Source organism: Lepidochelys kempii, chromosome 23, assembly GCF_965140265.1.
Source record: "Lepidochelys kempii isolate rLepKem1 chromosome 23, rLepKem1.hap2, whole genome shotgun sequence".
Taxonomy (NCBI): Eukaryota; Metazoa; Chordata; order Testudines; family Cheloniidae; genus Lepidochelys; species Lepidochelys kempii.
This window is the reverse complement of record NC_133278.1, coordinates 4,638,370-4,663,919: the sequence shown is the minus strand read 5'-3', so window position 1 is coordinate 4,663,919 and position 25,550 is coordinate 4,638,370. Positions and strand designations below refer to the sequence as shown.

At 46.6% G+C, this 25,550-nt stretch overlaps 1 protein-coding gene across 6 annotated transcripts; it reads right to left on the bottom strand.

Annotated features, from left to right (window-relative positions):
- Positions 1-1,601: 1,601 nt before the first annotated feature.
- On the bottom strand, positions 1,602-23,257 carry LOC140902027 (phospholipase A2 inhibitor and Ly6/PLAUR domain-containing protein-like). 6 transcript variants are annotated; one of them, XM_073321626.1, is made up of 7 exons: positions 23,191-23,257; positions 13,362-13,519; positions 12,684-12,800; positions 9,348-9,500; positions 8,723-8,860; positions 1,884-2,060; positions 1,602-1,780 (listed from the first exon to the last, which is right to left on the bottom strand). In XM_073321626.1, exons 1-6 carry the CDS (start codon positions 23,214-23,216, stop codon positions 1,930-1,932), a joined length of 723 nt encoding a protein of 240 aa, XP_073177727.1. In that variant the 5' UTR covers positions 23,217-23,257; the 3' UTR covers positions 1,602-1,780; positions 1,884-1,929. The 6 variants fall into 6 exon arrangements, with proteins under 6 accessions (XP_073177727.1, XP_073177726.1, XP_073177729.1 ...); XM_073321625.1 differs by having other exon boundaries at positions 1,602-2,060; XM_073321628.1 differs by lacking the exon at positions 1,884-2,060.
- Positions 23,258-25,550: the final 2,293 nt, after the last annotated feature.

Genomic DNA, 25,550 nt, shown 5'->3' with positions numbered 1-25,550 from the left:
GCATCAAAGAATAGCCACAGTGCACTATACTCCACCAAAGCCCCTCTTCTGCCCTATATGGGCCCTGGGAAGCAGAGAATAGCCATAGCAATATGCTCTGACTCTGCTCTCAATCTACCTCTTGCAGACCTTGGGAGCACACAATAGGAACAGCACAGTCTGCTCCACCCCGACCTATGAGATCTGGGGAGCAGAGAATAGCCACAGTACAGTGTGCTCTGGCCACACACCCCAAACCATCTACACCTGGGGCTGGGAGCAGGGTCAAGGCAGATCCCTTATGCCAGCTGTATACCAGCCAGTGGGCTGTTTGTGCCCAATTTAAGGCCAGAGCAGGGTAAAAGGGCCTTAGAGTAAGCAAGAATCCATTCCTGGCTCTACCACTGATTCACTGTGTGACTCCGACAACTCAGTTCCTCCATGTCTCCCATGGTAAAATGGGGGCACTATCAGACTGGGTAGGTTGTGAGGCTTAACTCACTTGTGTATGTAAAGGTCTCAGAAATCCTCAAATGGAAGACACCAGAGAAAGGGGAAGTGCTTTATTTTATTAAATGATTCATGACATCACTGGAGTCACAGGTCCTGCTCATTGTAAAGACAGAATCACAACTCAGTCAGGATTAGACTGTGGAACTCACTGCCACAGGAAGAACTTAAGGCCAAGAGTTCAGCAAGATTCAAATACAGATTGGACATTTAAGTGGATATCAACAACATCCAGAGTTATCATAATTAATTATAACAAAAACATTGGAAGGGGTATAAACCTCATGTTTCAGGGCTTAAGACAATCTCTAAGTATTAGGTACAGAATGAGACCTAATATCGGGGCCAGAATACTACAAATCTGCTACTGTGGGGATCTTCCACCTTCCTTTGTAGCATGATTGGATTTGACACAGGAGTAGCTGAGTGACATTCAAGGGGCTGTGCTATACAGGAAGCCAGAGTACATGGTCTATTAGTCCCTTATAGCCTTAAACTCCATGAATCTGACACTGGCCATGGTCAGAGACAGGATACTGGGCTAGATGGACCTTGGGTCTGATCCAGTCTAGCAATTCTTCATTCCTAGACTATCTAGGAGCACAAGATGGGACATGGTAGGTCACCAGTGCCAGCCCCCTGAACCTACCTATCGCGAAATAGCCTATAGAGTCCTAAAATGTTACCATTTCCCTGTAAGTGCAAGGGAGGACTGTGGTAACCCTTTGGTGTTATCCAGACCAGGGATCTGCTAGGTCACTCCAATCCTTGACTCTGGGAACCAGTCTTACCCTGCTCTGCTGTGAGAACCCCCTGGGCTGTTCATACACAGCTTCTGGCATGTAAGCTGCTCCTTGGATTGTGCAACCAAATGACACTAGCCAATATCTCCGGTCCCAGACACAACCCCAGGAATCTCCATCTTGCAGTGTCCAGTTATGCCCGCTGGATGCTGCATGCTTATATGAGTTCGTCAATTTAACAAAGAAATTGATATGCACCAGGCTTGTTATCCCAAGGGGAGTCTCTGACACACTTCAAACCAAATGCACTGCTTCAGATAGAATAAACAAACAGAGTTATTAACTGTAAAGATAGATTTTAAGTGATTATAAGTCAAAACATAACAAATCAGATTTAGTCAAATGAAATAAAAACAAAACACATTCTAAGCTGATCTTAATACATTCAGTGCCCTTACAAACTTAGATGCTTCTCACCACAGGCTGGCTGGTTGCCCTTCAGGCTCGTCCCTTTGATCAGCGCTTCAGTCGCTTGCTGGTGATGGTGTCTGTAGATGTAGGTGGAAGAGAGAGGAAGAGCATGGCAAACGTCTCTCCTTTTTATCATGTTATTTTTTCCCCCTTGGCTTTGCCCCCCCTTCAGAGTATTACCTCATCGCAGTCCCAAACTGACCAAAGGAAGGGGGGGGTGACTCACTCAAAAGTCCAACAGATCCCTTTGTTGCTGCCTAGGCCAGCGTCCTTTGTTCCTGTGAGGCTGGGCTGGGTTTGTCCCATACATGCCCTGATGAGGTGTGAACTGCCTCTCTGCTCTTGGAGAGTTTTTGCCTGGGATTATTTTAAACCATGAAGACACATTTTCACCTCATAACTATATACATGAAATTATAACCTGTAATTACTATAAAATTGCTGTAACAACAATTACTATAACATCACTATAATAACAATGCTCAGTGCATCATGAGTTTTCCGAAGACACCTAACATGACAAACTTTGCATTCGATACCACACAATCATTTTATAAAGATGAACATGGGGGTGTACGGTGTTCCCATAAAGGTACAGAACGTCACAAGGACAAATCTGACCAATTGCAGCTTTTTATTGCTGGTGAACTAATGCAGCAAGCAACTTCTGCTCATCTACAAAGAAAGATAACGATACATGCAAATATTAGGCTTGTGAGCATTTCTTTTGCTGACTAAATATACAAATAACACAAATTGGGTGTGGTTGCTCTGGCTTTTGGCAAGTAGCCAAAATGGCCACAACGCCTGCCCAACACTATTCCTCTGAGATAGCTCATATCTTCTTTGACTGTTTCCATTGCTGGAGCATCAACACTCAGTTGTTGTTCCATTAAGACAGTCTCATCTCAAGATGGGTGTGAGCTGCACAGTTCTTTCAAACTCTAAGGGCAAGTCTACACTACAAAATTAAGTTGACCTAAGTTAGGCTGACATACAGACACCGGAGTAAGTACTGTGGTGGTTCATGTTCACACTATGCCTCCTCTGTCGGCATTGTGCATCCTCACCAGGAACACTTCCACTGACTTAAATGTGTGTGGCATTGTGGAGCACTGACAGCTGGAGGCCCCCCACCTCGCCCTGGGGCTGACAGCCTGATTTATTAACTACAGAAAGATAGATTTTAAGTGATTATAAGCAGCAGGCATAGAGATCAAAGTTGGTTACTTAAGAAATAAAAATAAATTTGCAGTCTAAGTTCTACAAACTATGCAGGATTTGTCTCAAGCAGTGTCTCCCTCTGACAGATGGTACAAGCAGGTTACAGGTCTTCAAAACACAGGCTTGGGACTCTTCACAGCCTGGGGCCACCTTCCTCCAGTTCAAAGTCTTTGTCCTCCAGCCGTGTTTCCTGGTGTTGAGTTGTGGGGAGTGAGGCCAAGTGATGATGTCACTTCCCCTCTTTTATAGTTTCTTCCAGATTGCTGGAAAGATCTATGCTGTGATGTGGGGTTCAGTCAGTCCCCATTGGTCAAGCAATCTCCATTGCATACATGCGCTCTCTGAGAATTCTCCATTGCATACAATCTCTGGGATAATGGATTATTTCCCTGATGGGTGTGGATGAGCCATTAACACTGTCTAGCTACTCCACTGCTGTTACCTCGCAAGGTATACTTTGTACAAAACATATCATAATCATATCACCATGGTGAATATGGGGGTGCCGGGATGCTACTATGAGGTACAGAATGTCACCCTCCCTCAATCTGCCCTTCCTGTAGGAAGCCCCAGACTACGTTCATCTCCACTTTCTGTCTGTTGCTGGCAGCAATTACACTGTGGCCAGGGTTTGTAGCTTGGGCTAGTAAAGTAGTAAACATTAGAGCTAGTCAAAATAGTTCCAACAGAAGAGCCCCCTTCCTGTCACCACCCCAAGAAAATGCTGAATCAACAAAATCAAAACTTTTGAGGTATATTAGATTCACTAAAAGATTTGACAGCAAAATTATCACAATATTTCAACAAGGTCAAAATGTTTCATTTTGACTTTTTCATTTGGACTTTTATACTATATCATTTACAATGTAATATAAATGCCAGAGGAAAAAATTGGAAATAGGAAATTTTGTGTTCTACCAACCTTTCATTTCCCCCCCTCACACCCATTTTGCTGCTGAAAAAAGGAATGGAGAAATGGGTCAGAAATGGGTGGATGGGAAGGAATGTTTCCCCACAGACAATTTTTTTTTGTTTAGAAAACATTCAATTTTAAAGGTTTTCTGAACCAAAAACTTTAATTCCCCCCTTCCCACCACAAACACAAACACACACACCTGTACTCCCTAATTTTTTCTGTCAGTGTCAATGGGACACCTCATGGTAGCAAAATTAAGCACATAAGTGAAATATGTGGAGGATTATGGTAATGATAAAGCCGACGATTTAGTCACGGAAGTCACGGAATCCATGACTTCCAACAATGTCCGTGACTTCAGCCTGTGGTGATCGGGAGCTTCAGGGTCCCCCACTGCCCACGGGGGCATCCCCCAGAGCTCCCAGCAGACGGGTGAACCCCCAGAGCTCCCCGCAGCCAGAGGAATTCTGCAGCTCCCGGCCACTAAGGGCAGTGGCGGGGGAAACCCCGCATCTCCCGGCCACTGAGGGCGGCGGCAGAACCCCCGAGCTCCTGGCTGCTGGGAGCAGTGGTGGTAGAACCCTTTAGCTCCTAGCCCCCAGAGCTGCGGGCGGCAGGGGTACCCCACAGCTCTAGCTGCCGGGGGCTATGGGGGAATCCCTGAGCTCCCAGCTGCCACAGCCCCTGGAGCTGCGGGTAGCAGGGGTAACCCGGAGCTCCCAGCTGCCATAAGCAGTGGGGGACCCCCGGAGCTGCAGGCGGCAGGGGTACCCCACAGCTCCAGGGGCTGTGGCAGCTCCTAGCCCCTGTGCAGCTGCCCTGCTTCAGGAGATGTGGGGACCAGCAGATCCCCATGTTGTCACAGATATTTTTAGTCAAAGTCACGGACAGGTCAGGGCTTCTGTGAATTTTTCTTTTTTGCCCGTGACCTGCCTGTGACTTTAACTAAAAATATCCATGACAAAATCTTAGCCTTAGTCATGATCTCCAGAGCTGGCTGAAAAACAGAATAGTTTTGGGAGAACATTTTCGAAATAATTTTAAAAAGGGAGATTTTGTTTGTTTGTTTCACTTTTTTTTGGTAGAAAATTTTAATCAAAGCTTTTCTGCTTTCAAAAAATGTTCAAAATGGACATGTTCTGGTGTTTTCCTCCCACGCTTCCCTTTTTCCATTTTGCTGCTGAAAAAAGATGAAAACAGGAAACACCTCCTGGAATTTGGGGGCTTCATCCCCAAAACATGGAAAGTTTAAAAAAAAAAAACCACCACAAAATGTTCATCTTTTTTTAAAGAACTTTCAACATAAAAAGTGTCAAAAAAAATTCAACCAGCTCTAATCATGGTGTTTATTACACAGGAGCTGATTGTTCCTGGCACATGCACTGATTTATTTTTCCCGGCGGGGGGAGGGTGCTCCACCCCTGCGTCACCCCAAGGCCCCACCACCACTCCGCCCCTTCCCCTGAGGCCCTGCCTTCACTCCGCCTCTTCCCGCCCTGCTCCACCTGCCACTCTCCGCCCTTCCGCAAGCACCTCCCTCAGCCACCAAACAGCTGATCGGCAGCAGCATGGAACAGTTGTAGCTGGTGGGTGCTGAGCACCCATGCTTTTTTTCTGTGGATGCTGGAGCCCCGGAGCGCTCATGGAGTCGGCACCTGTGGTTCCTGGAATGGGAACATTTCCCAGGGCAGAAATCCTCCTTCCCCCTTATTTTATTTGCTTCCCCTCCTTGTCTGTCTAATTATGCTCCCTCCCACCTGCTTCTGTTGCTTAGAGGGAACTAAGTGGGAAAATCAAGGGCTTTTTTTTACCTCAGAGAAAAGCTCCATGTGCCCCAAATCTGCACAACACATGAGCTAATAGACTGCCACCTTAGGTTCCACTTCAGGAAGCTACTTAAGTGTGATGCCTAAGTGTAAACATGAGTAATTCCAATGCAAGTGCTGGGGTGGGGCCTTGGCGTCCAGGATTCTGTTCCCAGCTCTGCCACAAAAATTCTCTTCCACATTTTGAACAATAATTTTCAAAGTAGACTGTAAATTTGTTAAAAATTTGTTAGTTTCTAAGGTGCCACAAGTACTCCTGTTCTTTTTGCAGATACAGACTAACACAGCTGCTACTCTGAAACCTGTAAATTTACAGCTACCTACTCTACTCTGAAACCTGTAAATTTACAGCTACCTACTGTAGGGTGCACCACCAGTAGAAGTGGCAGGATTTGCTTTGATGAATAGAAGATCTTTTATTAAGGCTGCTGGACGCAGGCACACCCTGTGGTTCTCCCAGACTCTGTAGCTCCCTGACTGTGCTGTCGAATTTCATCACTAGGGGACTCCATAAATCTAATCAGGTTTTGGACAAATTTTTCCTGTCAAAATAATTCAGCCAATTCCAGAGTTTTTTGATCTCCAGTTTGTTTTATTCCGTGCAACAAACTAAAGGGGAAGCAAATCCGTCTAGAAAGTGAGAGTCTCTGGAATGGAAAAGCAGCAGCTGAGAAAGGCAAATGCAAGCTGAACAGGTGTTACTCAGTGCAGTGTCGCCAGTGCATAATGTGGGGATCAAGGGAGGAGCTTCACCAGGAATAACCCTGTGAGGACTGGGAGGACGAGAAGCCCAGATGGTCTTGGAGTCATGCCAGCCGCAAAAGGGGCTGCACCCCTAGTTGGGCTGGCTGCACCAGGGGCTAGTCCCTTAGCTATGCCACTTGCACTGGGGGCTGGTCCCTTAATCCGGCTGGTTACAGTAGGGGCTGGTCCCTTAGCTGTGCCACTTGCACCCAGGCCTGGTCCCTTAGTCAGTTCAGACCTGCCAGGGGCTGGCCTGCATGTGGCTGTGGTTATCTGTATGTTGTCTCCGAAGGTCTTTGAATCTCCTTTTAAAAGGGTGCACATGGATTCAGTGGCGCAACCCTTCAAAGTGGCCTGTAAAGGAAACGAACCTGCCCCAGGAAAAAGAAGCAGCTGGTCAGTGTCAAGGAAGTTTTGTCTCCTTCTGTCACCATTACCCATAAATCCACACCTCCTGCCCATCTAAACCATGTTAGGATATAGATATTCAGGCCTGTCTGTAAAGGCCTATACTCTAAGAATTTAGGTGTATTCTTATCACTTAGCTAGTTATAGAGGTATAAAAGAAAGAATCAAAGTCACTGTCTGTCGGAGTAAGAGCCTTCTCTTGCTGTAACTGTCTGAGGCCCTGTTCTTAGGCTAAGGCCTTTGGCTAAGCAACAGAGGCAGCCATAAACTGGGAAGCAAATGGTCACCGCCTCACATTCCAAACTAGTCACACTGAAATAAGGTACTATTGGGCTGTTAGGAATACAATCCTGTCCTGATAATGCCTATCACCTCCAGAGAAAGGGAAGTGCCTAGAAGATGTAAAAGGAAGCTTAGTTTGATAGCATCCTGTCTGGCAAGAACTCACTTATCAATAGCTGGGATGTGAAATCCTCATTTCTGTGTTGTTCTATCACTGTAGTCCCTATTTCCCTATTGTTTGTCTGTATAATCTCTGTCTGGTTTTGTGATTGTTTCTGTCTGCTGTACAATTAATTTTGCTGGGTGTAAATTAATTAAGGTGGTGGGATATAATTGGTTAAATAATCATGTTACAATATGTTAGGATTGGTTAGCTAAATTTCAGCAAAATGATTGGTTAAGGTATAGCTAAGCAGAAGTCAAGTTTTACTATATAGTCTGCAGTCAATCAGAAAGTGAGTGTGTGTGGGGGCGGGGAATGGGAACCATGTTTTGCTAAGGGCAGGAATGGGAATAGGGACACAGGTGTAAGGCTCTGTGGTGTCAGAGCTGGGAAGGGGGACACTAAGGAAGGAAACTGGAATCATGCTTGCTGGAAGTTCACCCCAATAAACATCGAATTGTTTGCACCTTTGGACTTTGGGTATTGTTGCTCTCTGTTCATGCGAGAAGGACCAGTGAAGAAAGTGGGTGAAGGAATAAGCCCCCTAACAAACCACAGCAGCCTCAGCTTTTATCCTCTGCTCTGTTTCCTGCAGTTCATCTAGGCTTCCCCTTTGCTCCATTCCCCAGAGCTCCATGTAAGCCCTCCATGTCCTTCACTTCTTTGTCTGCTCTGCTTCCCCCTTCTCATCTAGGCCCCAACAGCCTCCCCCTCCACGGCTCTGATGCAGGCTCACTGTGTGCCCTTGGACAAATCATTGGGACCCCAGATCTAAAACCCACTGATGACACCCATTCACTTCAGCGGGCTTTGTATTAGTCCCACTCTTCATTGAGCAACGAAACAATTCATGGTTGGTGGCAGGGAGTGGGATCTCTAAGAAGAGAGGCCTTGTGCTCATTAGGGCACTGGCCTGGGACTCAGGATATCTGGATTCAATTCCTGGCTCTGCCACAGACTCCCTGATTGACCTTGGGCACATCACTTAGATGCAGATTTTTCAAAGGAGTGTAACATAGGTGGTGGTTGAATTTTAATGGATCTGGGTCCCTAACTCCCCAAAATCCTTTGAAGATACCAGCCTTAATCTCTCCAGGCCTCAGTTTCCTCATCGGTTCAATGGAGATAATAATCCTTCCTTTACTATTTAGATGGTAAAATCTGTGGAATGGTGAATGGCTGTGTCTGTGCAGTGCCTGGCACAACAGGGAACCCTCCCAATCTCAGTTTGTGTCTGTGCAGTGCCTGGCACAACAGGGCCCCCAATAGCAAGAGATCTAGTCCAAGGGGAAACAGACACAGAGACTTGCCTGAGGTCACACAATAGGCCAGTTGCTGTCCAGTATTAGAACCCAGATGTCTGGAGTCCAAGCCAAACCCCTTATCTCCCAGACCATAAGTGAGAGGAAACAATAAGAAAGCAAATAGCATACCAGAATAAATACATTAAAGTTACCCATTGCTATGCTTCCGGTTACTGCGATGCATTGGGTCTCAGATCCAGTGCAGTCTAAGGTCTCTTCGCTGCATGGAATAAACACAGAAGAGCAGGCAGGGCAACGCCAGCCATTTGAGGTTGTGTCTGCTGGGGGCACTATAGAGAAGCAGAGCAAATGCAGTCAACTTGGGGGATGTTCCAGAATAGGCTTCAGGACAGAGAGAGCAGGTTAGGGTTGAACAGCTCAGCCCCACATCCCCCAAACAGGAGCTCAGGAGACATTGGAGGTAGCAAGGTTAGTGGCATCAGTTTGCAGCACAGACCAATTGAACCATGCCCCATGTGGAATTAGCTGCAGTTTGTGGCAGTCCAGAGCCACATTCACTTAATTCCACCTCTTCCCCCAGGGACCCAGTGCTATTCAATGGAGCACCCCTGCAGGCAGTAGGACTGTTCTCGGGGGTCAGTATAATTCACTGCAGCACCCCCTGCGGGGCAGGAGACTGTTCTTAGGGGCTCATTGCAGATACTGTTCCAGAAAAGAGGGGTACAGATGGGCAGGGGGAGGAGGGGAAGGTAATGAAGAGGAAGAATTGGTGTGGGAGTGGTAGCAGGGTGGGGAGATAAAAAGAGGGATACGTACTTGTAACGGAGTCTGTACTGCAGGCATCCCCCACACAACAGGTGGTGCTCTTCCTTATTGCTGTTTCCTCCCCAAACCTCACAACAACAGGGCTAGCTCTGCACTCACTGGATGCCATGCAGGACTTGGTTACCTGCTGTATATTGAATCCCACTGTACAAAAGGAGAAGACCGATGTTTACTCACCAACTCTGCCACCCTATCCCCATACTCCACAAAAAGATGGCTGTGTGTCTTTATCTTTACTCTACCCATGCGGAAACTGAAGCACGGAGACTTGCCTCAGGTCACAGAGTCAGTAATAGAACCCTGGAGACCTGAGTCCTAGCCCACACCCTGCTCCAACCCAGGGCTGGCCTTTGGGGAAATGGCGCCCTGGGCGAACTTGTATTTTGGTGCCTCGTGGGCACGGTGCCCCCACCCCCATTTCCCCTGGCCACCATGGGCTCCCCACCCCACATCACCTCTGGCCCCCAAGGCTTCCCACTCCACCAGGGCCCAGCAGCCTGTCCCCCCTCCCCCGTGCTTAATTTATATTGAAAGGAGCTCAGCTCCAGCAAAGTCTCGGCACAAATTAAGCACTAGCTGGGCGGCTGGAGACTGGCAGCTGCTAGCTTGGTGCCTAGCTCTAAAGGCTGCCACAAGCAGCAGCGGAGAAGTAAGAGTGCCGTTGTATATGGTGTATTGCCACCCTTTGTGCTGCACTGTACCCCCTTTGCCCCAACCCCTGCACCCCCTCCTGTGACCCTAAACCCTGCACTGTGTCCCCTTTGCCCCAAATCCATTCACCCTCCCATCAGCTCCCCCCTCCTCCCCAGCATCTCCCACCCATCAGTTGCCCCGTGGATCAGTGTCTCCCTCTCCTTCCCCGCATCTCCTGCCTGCCACGATCAGCTGTTTTACAGCGTGCAGGAGGCTCTGAGGGAGGGGGAGGAGTGAGGACGCGGTGCTTGTGGGAGGGGCAGAACTGGGCAGGAAGAGGTGGAGTGGGGGTGGGAAGAGGCGGGGCAGGGGTGGAGCCTTGGAGGAAGGGATGGAGTAGGGGCAGGACCTGGGGGGAGCCAGAGGTCAAGCACCCCCACACAATTTGGAAAGTCAGCACCTGTGTTTCCCCCTTCACAGCCTCCTAGGGGGGCACGGAGGAACATTGGGGCAGGGGGCAAGCAGTATATGTGTGTCACTCTTTGCACCCCCATTCCTGTGCTGGGAGAAAGCAGGAAGAAATCAGGGCACTTCCCTCCACGTGTCATAAGAACATAAGAATGGCCATATTGGGTCAGACCAAAGGTCCATCTCGCCCAGTATCCTGTCTTCCGACAGTGGCCAATACCAGGTTCCCCAGAGGGAGTGAACAGAACAGGTCATCATCAAGTGATCCATCCCCTATCACCCATTCCCAGCTTCTGGCAAACAGAGGCTAGGGACACCCTCCCTGCCCATCCTGGCTAATAGGCATTGACAGACCTTTCCTCTCTGAACTTATCTAGTTCTTTTTTGAACACTGTTATAGTCTTGGCCTTCACAATATCCTCTGGCAAGGAGTTCCACAGTTGACTGTGTGTTGTATGAAAAAATACTTCCTTTTGTTTGTTTGAAACCTGCTGCCTATTAATTTCATTTGGTGGTCCCTAGTTCTTGTGTTATGAGACGGAGTAAATAACACTTCCTTATTTACTTTCTCCACACCAGTCATGGTTTTATTGACCTCTGTCATATCCCCCCTTAGTCATCTCTTTTCCAAGCTGAAAAGTCCCAGTCTTATTAATCTCTCCTCACACAGCAGCCATTCCATACCCCTAACCATTTTTGTTGCCCTTTTCTGAACCTTTTCCAAGTCCAATATATCTTTTTTAAGATGGGACGACCACATCTGCATGCAGTATTCAAGATGTGGGCGTACCATGGATTTATAAAGAGGCAATATGGTATTTTCTGTCCTATCATTTACCCCTTTCTTAACGATTCCCAACATTCTGTTCCTTTTTTGACTGCCGCTGCACATTGAGTGGATGTTTTCAGAAAACTATCCACAACGACTCCAAGATCTCCTTCTTGAGCGGTAACAGCTAATTTAGACCCCATCATTTTATATGCATAGTTGGGATTATGTTTTCCAATGTGCATTACTTTGCATTTATCAACATTGAATTTCATCAGCCATTTTGTTGCCCAGTCACCCAGTTTTGAGAGATCCTTTTGTAGCTCTTCGCACTCTGCCTGGGACTTAACTATCTTGAGTAGTTTTGTATCATCTGCAAATTTTGCCACCTCACTGTTTACCCCTTTTTCAAGATCATTTATGAATATGTTAAACAGAACTGGGCCCAGTAGAGACCCCTCGCGGACACCACTATTTACCTCTCTCCATTCTGAAAACTGACCATTTATTCCTACCCTTTGTTTCCTATCTTTTAACCAGTTACCAATCCATGAGAGCACCTTCCATCTTATCCCATGATGGCTTACTTTGCTTAAGAGCCTTTGAGGAGGGACCTTGTCAAAGGCTTTCTTAAAATCTCAGTACACTATATCCACTGGATCCCCCTTGTCCACATGCTTGCTGACTCCCTCAAAGAATTCTAGTAGATTGGTGAGGCATGATTTCCCTTTACAAAAACCATGTTGACTCTTCCCCAACAAATAATGTTCATCTATGTGTCTGACAATTTTGTTCTTTACTATAGTTTCAACCAGTTTGCCCAGTACTGAAGTCAGGCTTACAGGCCTGTAATTGCTGGGATCACCTCTGGAGCCCTTTTAAAAAATTGGTATCACATTAGCTATCCTCCAGTCATTTGGTACAGAAGCTGATTTAAATGATAGGTTACAGATGACAGTTAGTAGTCCTGCAATTTCACATTTGACTTGCTTCAGAACTTGGGTGAATCCCATCTGGTCCTGGTGACTTATTACTGTTTAGTTTACCAATATGTTCCAAAACCTCCTCTAATGACACCTCAATCTGGGACAGTTCCTCAGATTTGTCATCTAAAAAGAATGGCTCAGGTGTGGGAATCTCCCTCACATCCTTGAGGATCACCTCTGTGAGTTTGTGGCCCTCCCCTACCAGCCAGCAATGCACACCTCTGAGCTGCTGCACAGCACCCCCTTGACCATAGCACCCTTGGCGGTTGCTCAGCTGGCCCACCCCTAAAACTATCCCTGCTCCAACCCACTGGCCCCATTCCACGAGCTGGGAATAGAACCCAGGAAACCTGACTCCCAGTCTACCTCCTGCTCCAACCCACTAGACCCCATTCTTCACCCAGAACTAGGAATAGAACCGAGTGTGCTCTGGTCACTGGACCATGCTGGTGTGAGATCTGGCTCATGTACCTATTAGGCTTTCAAACACAGTGATGGCACAGGAATCTTCTCCAGAACTGCAGGTCTCCATGCTGCCCGTGCAGTTCCTGCCAAAGCCAGTGCAAACCTCACACTGCAGACAGGCACCTAGAAAAGGAGAAAGAAAATTCTTTATGTAGATGTGTCCCTTTCTTCCCCCTCCCCTTCCCCTGGGTTCTTAGGGAAAGCATCTGGTGAAACCTGCTTTCCGGTGTTGAAGTTTCTCTATTTCACTTCACACACACACCAGCTCTGACTCTGGTCTCAGCTGGCTGCATATTCCCCATTTTTAAAATTTCCTGCAGGAAAATCAGCACTTCCCAACAGAAGATTTTCAAAAGGGGATTTTTCCCACAACATTTTTGGCGGGGGATAAAATACCTATTTTCCAGCCATTTCTAAAAAGGAACCAATCAAAACATGTCTTTGAGGACTTCAAGCATCAATATTTCCTCTTATTTCTAGAATATTTCAATGTGTTGTCATGCCAACTCGTGACTTCACAAGGAATCTATTCTTTTCCCTTCGACATGTCCAATTGACCCATTTTTCTGATAGCGGCTTTTTGGTGACATTTATAAACAAATTTATACAAAGGACCAAGTTGGACTCTTGCTACTTTGTACAACCTAAGTTGCAAGTCCCTGCAGAGGAACAGCCCTGACTTACCCAGATCTAGGAGAGCAAAGAGGATGTAGAGAAAGAGGGGAGCCTTCATGGTGATAGGAAGAGCATGAATTGGAGCTGGGGTCTCTGATGCAGCAAATTCTCCGTCCAGAGGATTTATGCAAGCAGGGGCTGAAGGAAAGTCAGAAGATGAATTCCACCTGCAAAATGCAATAAATTGGATGGTGTGATGTAAGTGTCATTAATCGGGCCCTATGAAATTCAGGGTCCATTTTGGTCAGTTTCACGGTCATAGGATTTTAAAAATTGTAAATTTCATTATTTTATCTATTTAAATCTGAAATTTCATGGTGTTGTAATTGTAGGGATCCTAACCAAAAAAGGAGTTCTGAGGTGGTCACAAGGTTATTTTTTGGGGGGTTGCAGTACTGCAACCCTTATTTCTGCGCTGCTGCTGGCAGTGGCGCTGTCTTCAGAGCTGGACAGCTGGAGCGCGGTGGCTGCTGGCTGGGAGCCCAGTTCTGAAGGCAGAGCCATCTCTAGCAGCAGTGCAGAAGTAAGGATAGCATGGTATGGTATTGCCACCCTTACTTCTGTGCTGGTGCTGGTGGGGCGCTGCCTTCAGAGCTGGGCGATCCCCCTGCAACTCTCTTTTGGATCAGGACTCCCAATTTGGGCAACACTGGTCTCCCCCATGAAATCTGTATAATATAGGGTAAATCACAGAATCATAGAAGATCAGGGTTGGAAGGGACCTCAGGAGGTATCTAGTCCAACCCCCTGCTCAAAGCAGGACCAATCCCCAACTAAATCATCCCAGCCAAGGCTTTGTCAAGCCTGAACTTAAAATACCTAAGGAAGGAGATTCCACCACCTCCCTAGATAACGCATCCCAGTGTTTCACCACCCTCCTAGTGAAAAAGTTTTTCCTAATATCCAACCTAAACCTCCCCCACTGCAACTTGAGACCATTACTCCTTGTTCTGTCATCAGCTACCACTGAGAACAGTCTAGATCCATCCTCTTTGGAATCCCCTTTCAGGTAGCTGAAAGCAGCTATCAAATCCCCCCTCATTCTTCTCTTCCGCAGACTAAACAATCCCAGTTCCCTCAGCCTCTCCTCATAACTCATGTGTTCCAGTCCCCTAATCATTTCTGTTGCCCTCCGCTGGACTCTTTCCAATTTTTCCACATCCTTCTTGTAGTGTGGGGCCCAAAACTGGACACAGTACTCCAGATGAGGTCTCACCAATGTCGAATAGAGGGGAACGATCACGTCCCTTGATCTGCTGGCAATGCCCCTACTTATACATCCCAACATGCCATTGGCCAACAAGGGCACACTGGTGACTCATATCCAGCTTCTCGTCCACTGTAACCCCTAGGTCCTTTTCTGCAGAACTGCTGCCGAGCCATTCGGTCCCTAGTCTGTAGCAGTGCATGGGATTCTTCCGTCCTAAGTGCAGGACTCTGCACTTGTCCTTGTTGATTTATTTTGTCCAATCCTCTAATTTGTCTAGGTTCCTCTGTATCCTATCCCTACCCTCCAGCATATCTACCTCTCCTCCCAGTTCAGTGTCATCTGCAAACTTGCTGAGGGTGCAATCCACGCCATCCTCCAGATCATTAATGAAGATATTGAACAAAACCGGCCCTTGGGGCACTCTGCTTGATACCGGCTGCCAACTAGACATGGAGCCATTGATCACTACCCGTTGAGCCCGACAATCTAGCCAGCTTTCTATCCACCTTATCGTCCATTCATCCAGCCCATACTTCTTTAACTTGCTGGCAAGAATACTGTGGGAGACCATGTCAAAAACTTTGCTAAAATCAAGGAATAACACATCCACTGCTTTTCCCACAGAGCAAATTATCTCATCATAGAAGGCAATTAGATTAGTTGGGCATGACTTGCCCTTGGTGAATCCATGCTGACTGTTCCTGATCACTTTCCTCTCCTCTAAGAGCTTCAGAATCACTTTCCCGATCACTTTCCTCTCCTCTCAGTGCATAAAAGCAGGCAAAAGACCAGATTTCACAGGGAGAGACCAGATGTCATGGTCTGTGATGTGTTTTTCATGGCTGTGAATTTGGTAGAGCCCTAGTCATTAAACATCAGGTTGAAGGTGCCCAGGAACTATGAGCATTTCCTGTGGTGAGGAACTGCACAGGTTAATGATGGATTGTGTAAAGAACCCCAAGGTTTTTTCATCTGCCACCTTTAGCCTTGTTGCCTTTTAATTTCATAGGGTGCCTGTTTGAGAAGAGAGAGTGAATGCTCATTCTCAGCTCTTGCCCCCTTGCCCTGATCTCAGGGCCATGCACCTGTGCTATGCACCGAATATGTGTAAGGGGGTATCGGTGTGCTGGGGCAATATTATCTATAATTATTACACTCACCGTCTTCCTGCACCTCTGCATAGCCCTTTGCTGAAGTACAGGGCAGAGTTCTGTCTTTTGTGAAAGCATTTACATAGATTTCAGAGTAGCAGCCGTGTTAGTCTGTCTTCACAAAAAGAAAAGGAGGACTTGTGGCACCTTAGAGACTAACAAATTTATTTGAGCATAAGCTTTCGTGAGCTTCATCGGATGAAGTAAACTGTAGCTCACAAAAGCTTAAGCTCAAATAAATTTGTTAGTCTCTAAGGTGCCACAAGTCCTCCTTTTCTTTTTGCATTTACACAGAGTTCAACTTTAGGGCTATATCTAAAACCCTGATAAATAGGTGTTAATAGCTCCCAGTCAACTGCAAAGAGTACCACACAGTTTCTCAGGCCAGGTCTACACTACAGACCTATATCGACATAATTGTGCGGCTCAGGGGTGTGGGGTGATGTAATTATACTGACCTAACTCTCTATGTGGACAGCACTTTTATTATACCAATAAAATAAAAACCAGCAGGATCTTATTAAAGGGGAAAAGGCAAAGTACCACATTTATTGTGAATACAGAAAGAATCATAGTAAGCAGTTAGTTATAGCTATAACATTCCATTCAATCTCATATTTATTCACACATTCATTCATACAAACACACACACAGGTTCTGCAAGGTTGTTATCATAGTTACCAGCCTTAGAGTTGCTCATGCCAAGCCACTGGCCAGGTGGCCTGGACATGAGGAGGGAGCAGGGCCTTGTCAGATGCACATCTGATGCTCCTGGAAGTTGGTCTGCAGAATCAGACCCCAAAGTTCTCACTTTCTAGAGTCTATTTTTATAGAAATTTCTTCCTATGCCAGTCGTCTATGGGAATTGCTTCATCATGCTGTTGCTGAATCAATCAGCAGATGGCACATTCCTGACAGCTCCATGCTGCTAGATGTTATCTTGTTCTTTGGTTCTCCCATTCTTGAGGCTGTTGGGTGGATTCCAGTCTGCCCTCCGGGGGTCCTCTGGTTATTTCCACTTGAAGCCTTCTTCAGCCGATGGACACTGGATTCTTAGGCTGGCACCTCCCTGATCATTCAGTTATTATTCACACCAAGCATCCATCCACATACATCCTCTATCTCTATTTTAATCACAATTGTTAATACAACAAAAGGGCAGGGAGTCTCTGGGTGCTGTTTCTGTTGTTACAGAGTGTTGCTTTGAGTCTCTCTCTGTGTGAATTGCTTTGAGAACAGACTCTGTCTTAGAATGTACTAACGCAATTAGCAGCTTGCAAGTTTCACACATAAAGGGAGAGAAACAGTACCAAAAACCAAGAGACCTCTTACTTAGTAATACCCTGGAATTTAAACTATGGGGAATCAAACTCATTTGTGATTTTAATACAGAACTTCTTTAATATGATCCAACACTTTATCAGTGGGAGAGCTTCTGCTGTCGACATAGCTACTGCCCATAGGCACCAACTCCGTGAGTGCTCTGGGGCTGGAGCACCCAAGGGAAAAAAATAGTTTAGACGTTCAGCAGACCCCGCCCGTAAGCTCTTCCTCCATCCCCCCAGCACCTCCTGCCCACCACTGATCAGCTGTTCGGCAGCGGGTGGGAGGTGCTGGGGGGAGGGAGGGGAGAAAAGAGGCAGAGCGTGCTCAGGGGAGGGGACGGAGTGGAGGCTGGAAGAGGATTGGGTGGGGCCTTGGGGAAGGGGTGGAGTGGAGGTGGGGCCTCGGGGTGGTGTGGGGATGGAGCACCCGCAGGGAAAGCTGAAAGTTGGCACCTGTGCGTACTGCCTCTCAGGGAGGTGGATTAATGGCGCAGTCGCATCTTCACTAAAGTGCTACTGTACTGTAGCGCTGTATATAAAGACAATCGCTCAGTAAAACAAAGATTTAATGCTCACAGAAAGTATTGTAAATAGCGTTTGGAACACTATGAATAACTTCAGCAAAAACTGTTAAGCGGTAAATTTACTGGGGTTCCTCACAGAGACAAGATGGGTGAAGTAATATCTTTTACTGAACAAGAGTACTTGTGGCACCTTAGAGACTAACCAATTTATTTGAGCATAAGCTTTCGTGAGCTACAGCTCACTTCATTGGATGTGAATACAGACTAACACAGCTGCTACTCTGAAACCTTTTACTGAACAGACATAGATTTCTGCTTCACCTGCAACTGAGAGGACCAGTCAGCTATTAACCCGAATGCTGGAATGCTGCTAGCTGTGCAGATTATTCCAGACAGTTTGTTTGCTGACAGGGTTTTCGGATGTTTGAAAAGACTGAGATGCTGCCATTCTCCTCCAGCTCTGAAGAGTTCAGGCAACACACGCTTGCATGTTATGACTGCAGACTGAGAAATCATCATCAGAGGGGAAGGTGTTTTCATATATGTACTAAAGTATAGGAACTGTTATATTGAAACCTTATATCTGAATGTATATGAGAGGAACAAAGTGGGAAGGAAGTCCGTATTAGGTAAACGAATTGTATGCAGCGTAGGTGTAGTCCCAGGATACTAGAGATCTCTGACCTGAGGAAGAGCTCTGTGTGGCTCGAAAGCTTGTCACACAGAGCTCTTCCTCAGGTCAGAGATCTCTAGTATCCTGGGACTACACCTACGCTGCATACAATTCGTTTACCCAATACGGACTTCCTTCCCACTTTGTTCCTCTCATATACATTCAGATATAAGGTTTCAATATAACAGTTCCTATACTTTAGTACATATATGAAAACACCTTCCCCTCTGATGATGATTTCTCAGTCTGCAGTCATAACATGCAAGCGTGTGTTGCCTGAACTCTTCAGAGCTGGAGGAGAATGGCAGCATCTCAGTCTTTTCAAACATCCGAAAACCCTGTCAGCAAACAAACTGTCTGGAATAATCTGCACAGCTAGCAGCATTCCAGCATTCGGGTTAATAGCTGACTGGTCCTCTCAGTTGCAGGTGAAGCAGAAATCTATGGCCTATATCCAAAGTGATCTAGGTATTGGGAGCAGCATATAAAATATCCATTCCTTGGATTTCTATAAGGCTCTCACTCCACAGGGCAATATCTTTCCCACATAAACCCAGCTATGTCAGGCAAGAATGTACAAACCCCCACCTCACTAAGTGCTGCCCCATTCTCTTTACCTGAGACAGAATCCACAACTGAAGCATTAGCTAATAGCTAAATGTCAATTCCACAGGCTGTACAATCTCTAGGGGTAACAAGTGTTCCCCTCAGAGTTCTCCTCTAAAGCAGGGGTTCTCAACCTTTTTCTCTCTGAGGCCCCCCCAATGTGCTATAAAAACTCCACAGCCCATCTGTGCCACAATAACTTTTTTTCTACGTATAAAAGTCAGGGCTGGTGTTAGGAGGTAGCAAGCAGGGTAATGGCCTGGGGCCTCATGCCACAGGAGCCCCCACAAAGCTACATTGCTCAGGCTTTGGCTTCAGCCTCGAGTGGCGGGGCTCAGGGCCCAGGTTTCAACCCCATGCGGCAGGGCTTCAGCTTTCTATCCTGGGCCCTAGTAAGTCTAATCCTGGCCCTGCTTGGCGCCCCCCTGAAACCTGCTCGCAGGCCCCCAGGGGGACTTGGACCCCTGGTTGAGAACCACTGCTCTAAAGGTCTGTAAGACACACTGTGGTGGACCAACCATCCTAATGGAGGGCTTTTATAGTAAAGTAAAGCTAGAATAGCACTCACCTATAGCCAAAGTAATACCAGTATTGGGAGCCAGCCCTCACAGCAGACACATCTCCTGGTCCTGAGTTGATCAGCGACAGAGTCTGCAAGACTATCTTTTATATATAACCTTCTTCCCCCCGTGCTCTGATACGCTCCACACTCTAAGCGTGGTTGGGAGTGACCTGCTCAGTGGGTTGCACACAGTGAAAACTATACAGCTTCTGAAATAGCTACTGAGCATCTTTAGTAACCACCCCACCCTGTTTCTCTATGGTCCTGTGCCCTTCTGGCCGAGTTATCCTGCCTTGCACTAGTATGCATGAGCGCCCAACACAGGGTATGTCTACAAGGCAGCTAGGAGCATGCTTCCCAGCATGGGTGGACAGATGTGCTAGCTCTATTTGAGCTAGCGTGTTCACAGAGTCATCCAACACAAATCCACGTTTCCTCTATTCTGCTTTTCTTCATTTTTTTAGGCCAAAGTCAAATGCTGCAGTACAGTAAAGCCTGTGCGTTACACACACTCATTCTCAGCAGTCCCCAGTCTCAGTACTGTGTGCCTGTGCCATGGACTGACCATGCTCTTGGCTCTCCCACAATTCCAATGCACAAACCAATTTTCCAATTTACCTAACTCTGCATTTAAATTTTAGCACACATTAAAAATCAAAAGCAGATCATTTGGGGTGGGTCTGTATCTCAGGGATCCCTTGATCAAGTGACCCCAAATTTACATCTAAAGCTCCACTCTGGGCTCTTAACTGGCATAGCAATTATCAAGTCAATCTGCATCACCATGGGGATTTCAGATACTCTGAAAGTTGAAACCTTGTCATTTTAGGGAGGCTGTGTTTCGGGAACACTTTAACCAAATTACTCCAAATGTGTACCCCAATGTCTACTCTGGACCCTCAACTAGCATAGCAATTTTCCAGCCAATCCAACTGTGTACGTGCATTTTAGAGCATTGTAAAAATTCAAAGGAAGTTGTTTTGGGGAAACTAGCTCAGGAACCCACAGACCAAAATACCTCAAATTTGTTCCACTAAATTGTTGCAAATGGCTCTACTGCATGATTCTCAACTTATTTATCATTGTGGGCTGCATATGTGGCCCACAAAGAGCTAGCTGGGCTGCACGTTGAGAACCATAGTGCCCTCCACCCCCAAACTCCTATGTTCGGCACCCTCCGCCCAAAGACCCCTCCACAGTGTGGGGCCAGGAGCGGAGAGCTAGGCAGGGGGCAGGCAGGAGACCCCAACTCTGGACCCCATGGGGACCCCAAGCCCCACTGCGCGGGGCTGGGGAGCAGCCAGGACCCTGACCCAGGATCCTGCCAAGATCCCAGACCCTCCCGGGACCCTGGATCCCAACCCGCTGTGCAGAGTTGTGCAGCAGCCAGGGCCCAGACCCTGCCAGGATCCCGGAGCCCAGAGACTGCTGCATGGCAGCCTGGAGACGACCGTGCAGTAGCCTAGAGCCTGGAGACCGGTGCATGGCAGCCCAGAGACCGCCACGCGGCAGGGCAGCCCAGAGATCGTGGCCTTTAGCACATAGCTGAGCTGGGCCACAGCTGTGTGCTAATTGGGCTGCATGCAGCACGTGGGCCACAGGCTGAGAACCGTTGCTGTATTGTCATACCCATTTTTAGGATAATTGGATAATATATGTAGATTTCTGAACACTTTGAAAAATCTGATTTTAACAAACAGCCTGATGGAACCTTAAGTATGGTAGGGCTCCTGCCATCCCAAAAGTAATTAAATAAAATATTTAATGAATGGCAACTCTTGGTTTAAATAGGAATTTTTGCAAGAAAAATGTGAAGCCATTTGCATTCCATTTTTTTTATTTTTATTTTTAATTTAATTTTCATCAAAGAAAAAAAAATCCTGGAAATGTTTGGGTTTGACACTTTTTGTTTTTCATTTCCCCTTCCCCTTTTCAACCTTCCATTTCACTGTGAAATGGTGGGAAATGGAAAGGCAATAAAGCAAGGAATAACAAGCAAACATAAAAAGCCCAAACAGACAATGACTTTTTTTTTTGTTTTCTGCTTTTGCCCAGAAAATTGGAGAGTTGAAAACAATTTTTTTCCAACAAAATTTCCCATTTTAAAAAAGTCCATTTTTCATGTAATAATCAACTGATTCTAGTTGAAAGATCCATTGTCAAACAGCTACTGATCTGTGGAAGAACAGAATCCCAGAATAAAATAGTGCTGAGGCAACTGACCCTGTCAGGATTATAAGGGAAAGCAAAGCTGACTAACCCCAGGGTTCTGTTCCCAGCTCCATGCAGGGAGTTGAGTCTAAACTTGAGGGAAGGGGAGCTGGGAAACCCAGGATTCCTGTTTTTCCCCCCTAAGGTCTGGAAGGGGAGTGGTGTCTTAGTGGTTAGAGCAGGGGGCACTTCGAGTCAAGATTCCTAGGTTTTTGTTCTCAGTTCTGGTAGTGAAGTGGGGTCTACTGAGATAGAGAAGTGGGGCTGGCAGTCAGGTGTCCTGGGTTCTATCCCCTTGCTCAGGATTATGCACAAGATAGCCCTAATTAGTTCATTATATATTCTTAGGACAGTGAGAAGGGAGGCAGGATATATGGGGATAGACAAAATGACAGCCAGGCCCCAATCTAGTAATTTAAAGAGGCCTGGTTTATAGGCTGAAATGTATTTAATCCTACTTGAATATTGCTGATTGGTGCAGGGCTGTGTTAATGGCAATGCAGGTTACATCCCAGGAGAATAATGCACAGACTGGAAGGGAATCACTTACCCAACGCTCCTAAGTCTCCAGTCACTGCAGGGATGGAAAAGAATATTTCTCTGATGGGGATGAGACATGTCAATTTCTCAGTTACAGAGTGCTCTCTCCCTCCCTTTTATAGCAGGATCATGTGCTGATTGGTTGCAGAACAGGCCATTTCCCCCTTCAATATATATTTTATTTTTCCATACTTCGGCAGTTTCTGTTCCCCTGTCTTGCCCTCCAAATTGCTGCCAAAATTTCATGACTAAAGAGGAAGTTGAAAAATCCCCTTTTCGCATTCGCAGAATATTAAGAGACTAACATGGATTCTATAGAGACAAGGTCCAATAAAAGATATTACCTCCCCCACCTTGTCTCTCTATCCTAGGACTAACAACACTGCAAACAATAATGGATTTCATAAATGTCTATCCCACCTCTCAGTCTTTGAGAGGCAGTGTGACATGTTGGTTTAAGCACCTAAAGACTCGATACATCCCAACAAGTGCAGAAGGGAATGTCTCAGAGACTCATATCCTGCCACTGACATGAGCAAGAGCTCTTGTTCCAGGCTGTTCATAATCAGCGCATGGACTCCATAGCCAAGTTGTCTGTTCACTCAGCAGGTCTAGTGGTCAGGGCCTGCTGCTCCAGTCTCACTTTTAGTTCTGTGTGTTCAGGACCCGCTGAACGGGGTTCAGTTAGGCTGGCTTCCTCACTGGTGATCTCCTAGGCAGGGCTAGGCATAAGGAAATCTGAGGTGCGTAGGGGTCTCTGAGCACTCCTGCTTCACCAGGTCCCAGTCCAGGGCCCTGAAAGTGTGACATCATGGGCTGGGCTTTACTCAGCCCACCTCCTGCTCACCTTCCCCTGGGCCACTTCTTTCCTGATGCCTCAGTTTGGAGCATGGCTGCTGTTTAATAAGAGTCCTTTGCTTCAAACCCAGAGACTTGGGACTGATGCAGGCAACCCTCTGGTGCTCCCACACATGGTTCTCCCTACCACTGCGGGGTAATGGCTCAAAGGAAAGGAAAGAAAGACTCACAGCCTGACCTTCTCAGTAAGAGCTTCTTTGCCATCTGTCTCAGGGCAGTGCTTCTCTCCTCCCCTGCCTGGACTGCTGGAGTTCTCCTTATACTTCTCTTTTCCCCAGGAGCTTGGTTGGCAGTCCCTGAGGGCTGCAGCTTTCCTGGCCCAGTACTGCTCCAGCATTTTCCCTGCCTCAGCCTTAGTGAGGGGTTTGTAAAGCCCATCATGTGCCCTGCCAACCACGACTGACACTGTAGGGTTGCCTTGTGCAATCGAGACCCTGCAGTCTCTTGAGAAGAAGTCTGAACTTTTATGGGCCTTACCCGCTCGACGTAGTACTTCAAAGAAGTGCGGCTAGAGTGCTAAATACCACCTCAATATTAATGGGTTATGGTCCTGTGATGTTACACCCCATAATGCTTTGTAGAAATATGCTTTTGAATGTAAATATGACATAACTGGAATATGTTTTATGCTACATATGCCATGTAACATATCTCTGCAAAGGCTATGCTCTACTGAATATATTCATCCTATTTTTATGCATGCATTTATGCATGCATTTTTGTATTCAAAGTTATGAATATTGGCTGTGTACTTGTTTGATTTTAAGTAGCCTCTGTGAAGCATTTGGTCAGCTTCTTGAGAAAAGACTATTCTCAGTAAGTGCCCAATCAAGAAACACTTAATCTGACAATAGTCTTTGATAGATGCCAATCCACATCTGAGCTTTCCTGGGAACATTCCTGCAGAGGACGAAGTCATGCATGGACATGTGACTTGCCCAGGTGACTTCAAAACTCCATCTTGTAGAGGGGATTCTACACAGGGGGAGGGAGGGGTTTCCACCCATAAGAGAGAAACTATATAAAGTCCTGGGAGACCTCTCCATTTTGTCTTCAGCTGGCTCAAGAGGTAGCCTCTCCACCCCCAAAGGATACCTGAAAGAAACTGGAACAAAGGACAGTAACCACAGGGGTGTGAGTGATTGCTGGACCCAGACTAGAAGGAGCCTAGTCTGTAAAAAGAAAAGGAGTACTTGTGGCACCTTAGAGACTAACCAATTTATTTGAGCATGAGCTTTCGTGAGCTACAGCTCACTTCATCAGATGTTTACCGTGGAAACTGCAGCAGACTTTATATACACACAGAAATCATGAAACAATACCTCCTCCCACCCCACTGTCCTGCTGGTAATAGCTTATCTAAAGTGATCAACAGGTGGGCCATTTCCAGCACAAATCCAGGTTTTCTCACCCTCCACCCCCCCACACAAATTCACTCTCCTGCTGGTGCTAGCCCATCCAAAGTGTTCCTCTGTAGTCTGTAAAAGAAGCTTATTGGAACATCTCTGACAGTGAGATTTCATCTGTAATCACTTTCTTACTGTATTAGGCTTAGATTTGCATATTTTATTTTATTTTGTGTGGTAATTCATTTTATTCTGCCTGTTATTACTTGGAACCACTTCAATCCTACTTTTTGTATTTAATAAAATCATTTTTTACTTATTAATAAACCCAGAGTATGTATTAATACCAGGGCGGGGGGTGGGAAACAGCTGTGCATCTCTCTCTATCGGTGTTATAGAGGGTGAACAATTTATGAATTTACCCTGCTGGTAAATTCTTCCATTTACAAACAAACACATGGACTTCTGGGGGAATAGGAGAGTGTCTCTTAAATTCCTCTGTAGCAGTGAAGAATGCAGCTTTGGGGGCAGGAATGGCTGTAACCAGTTCCTGTAGCCCCAGGGCTCAAGGCAAGTCCCTGCGGGAGGGGCTAGACAAAGCCAGCTCCTGTCCCGTGATCATCTGCCCGGGGAATGGGAGAATTCCACCTTGTAACTGGGAGGCCATCCCAGCTGCTGACTGCCAGGAAGTTGCAGGTCAGCAGGGGACAGGGCCTGCCCTGGGCTGCACAGAGACATGTATCCCAAAGGTGGAAGTTGGAGTCCTGGTAACCTCTGTGGTGGGAACAGACCCCAGGGGCTCTAGCTGGAGGTCCTGGTGATGTCAAGGAATTATGACATGATTGGAATAACAGAGACTTGGTGGGATAACTCACATGACTGGAGTACTGTCATGGATGATTATAAACTGTTCAGGAAGGAGGAGAAGTAGCACTGTATGTAAGGGAGCAGTATGACTGCTCAGAGCTCTGGTACGAAACTGCAGAAAAACCTGAGTGTCTCTGGATTAAGTTTAGAAGTGTGAGCAACAAGAGTGATGTAGTGGTGGGAGTCTGCTATAGACCACCGGACCAGGGGGATGAGGTGGATGAGGCTTTCTTCCGGCAACTCGCAGAAGCTACTAGATCGCACGCCCTGGTTCTCATGGGTCACTTTAATTTTCCTGATATCTGCTGGGAGAGCAATACAGAGG

What these genes read in the sequence shown, in the direction of transcription:
- LOC140902027 (XM_073321623.1), bottom strand. Translation starts at nt 23,216, where the DNA reads ATGGCAAAGAAGCTCTTACTGAGAAG. An exon ending in AAGAAGCTCTTACTGAGAAG is followed by an intron (nt 13,520 to 23,190) that starts GTCAGGCTGTGA and finishes TGCATTTTGCAG; the next exon opens with GTGGAATTCATCTTCTGACT. An exon ending in TGTGTTTGAAAGCCTAATAG is followed by an intron (nt 9,501 to 12,683) that starts GTACATGAGCCA and finishes CCTTTTGTACAG; the next exon opens with TGGGATTCAATATACAGCAG.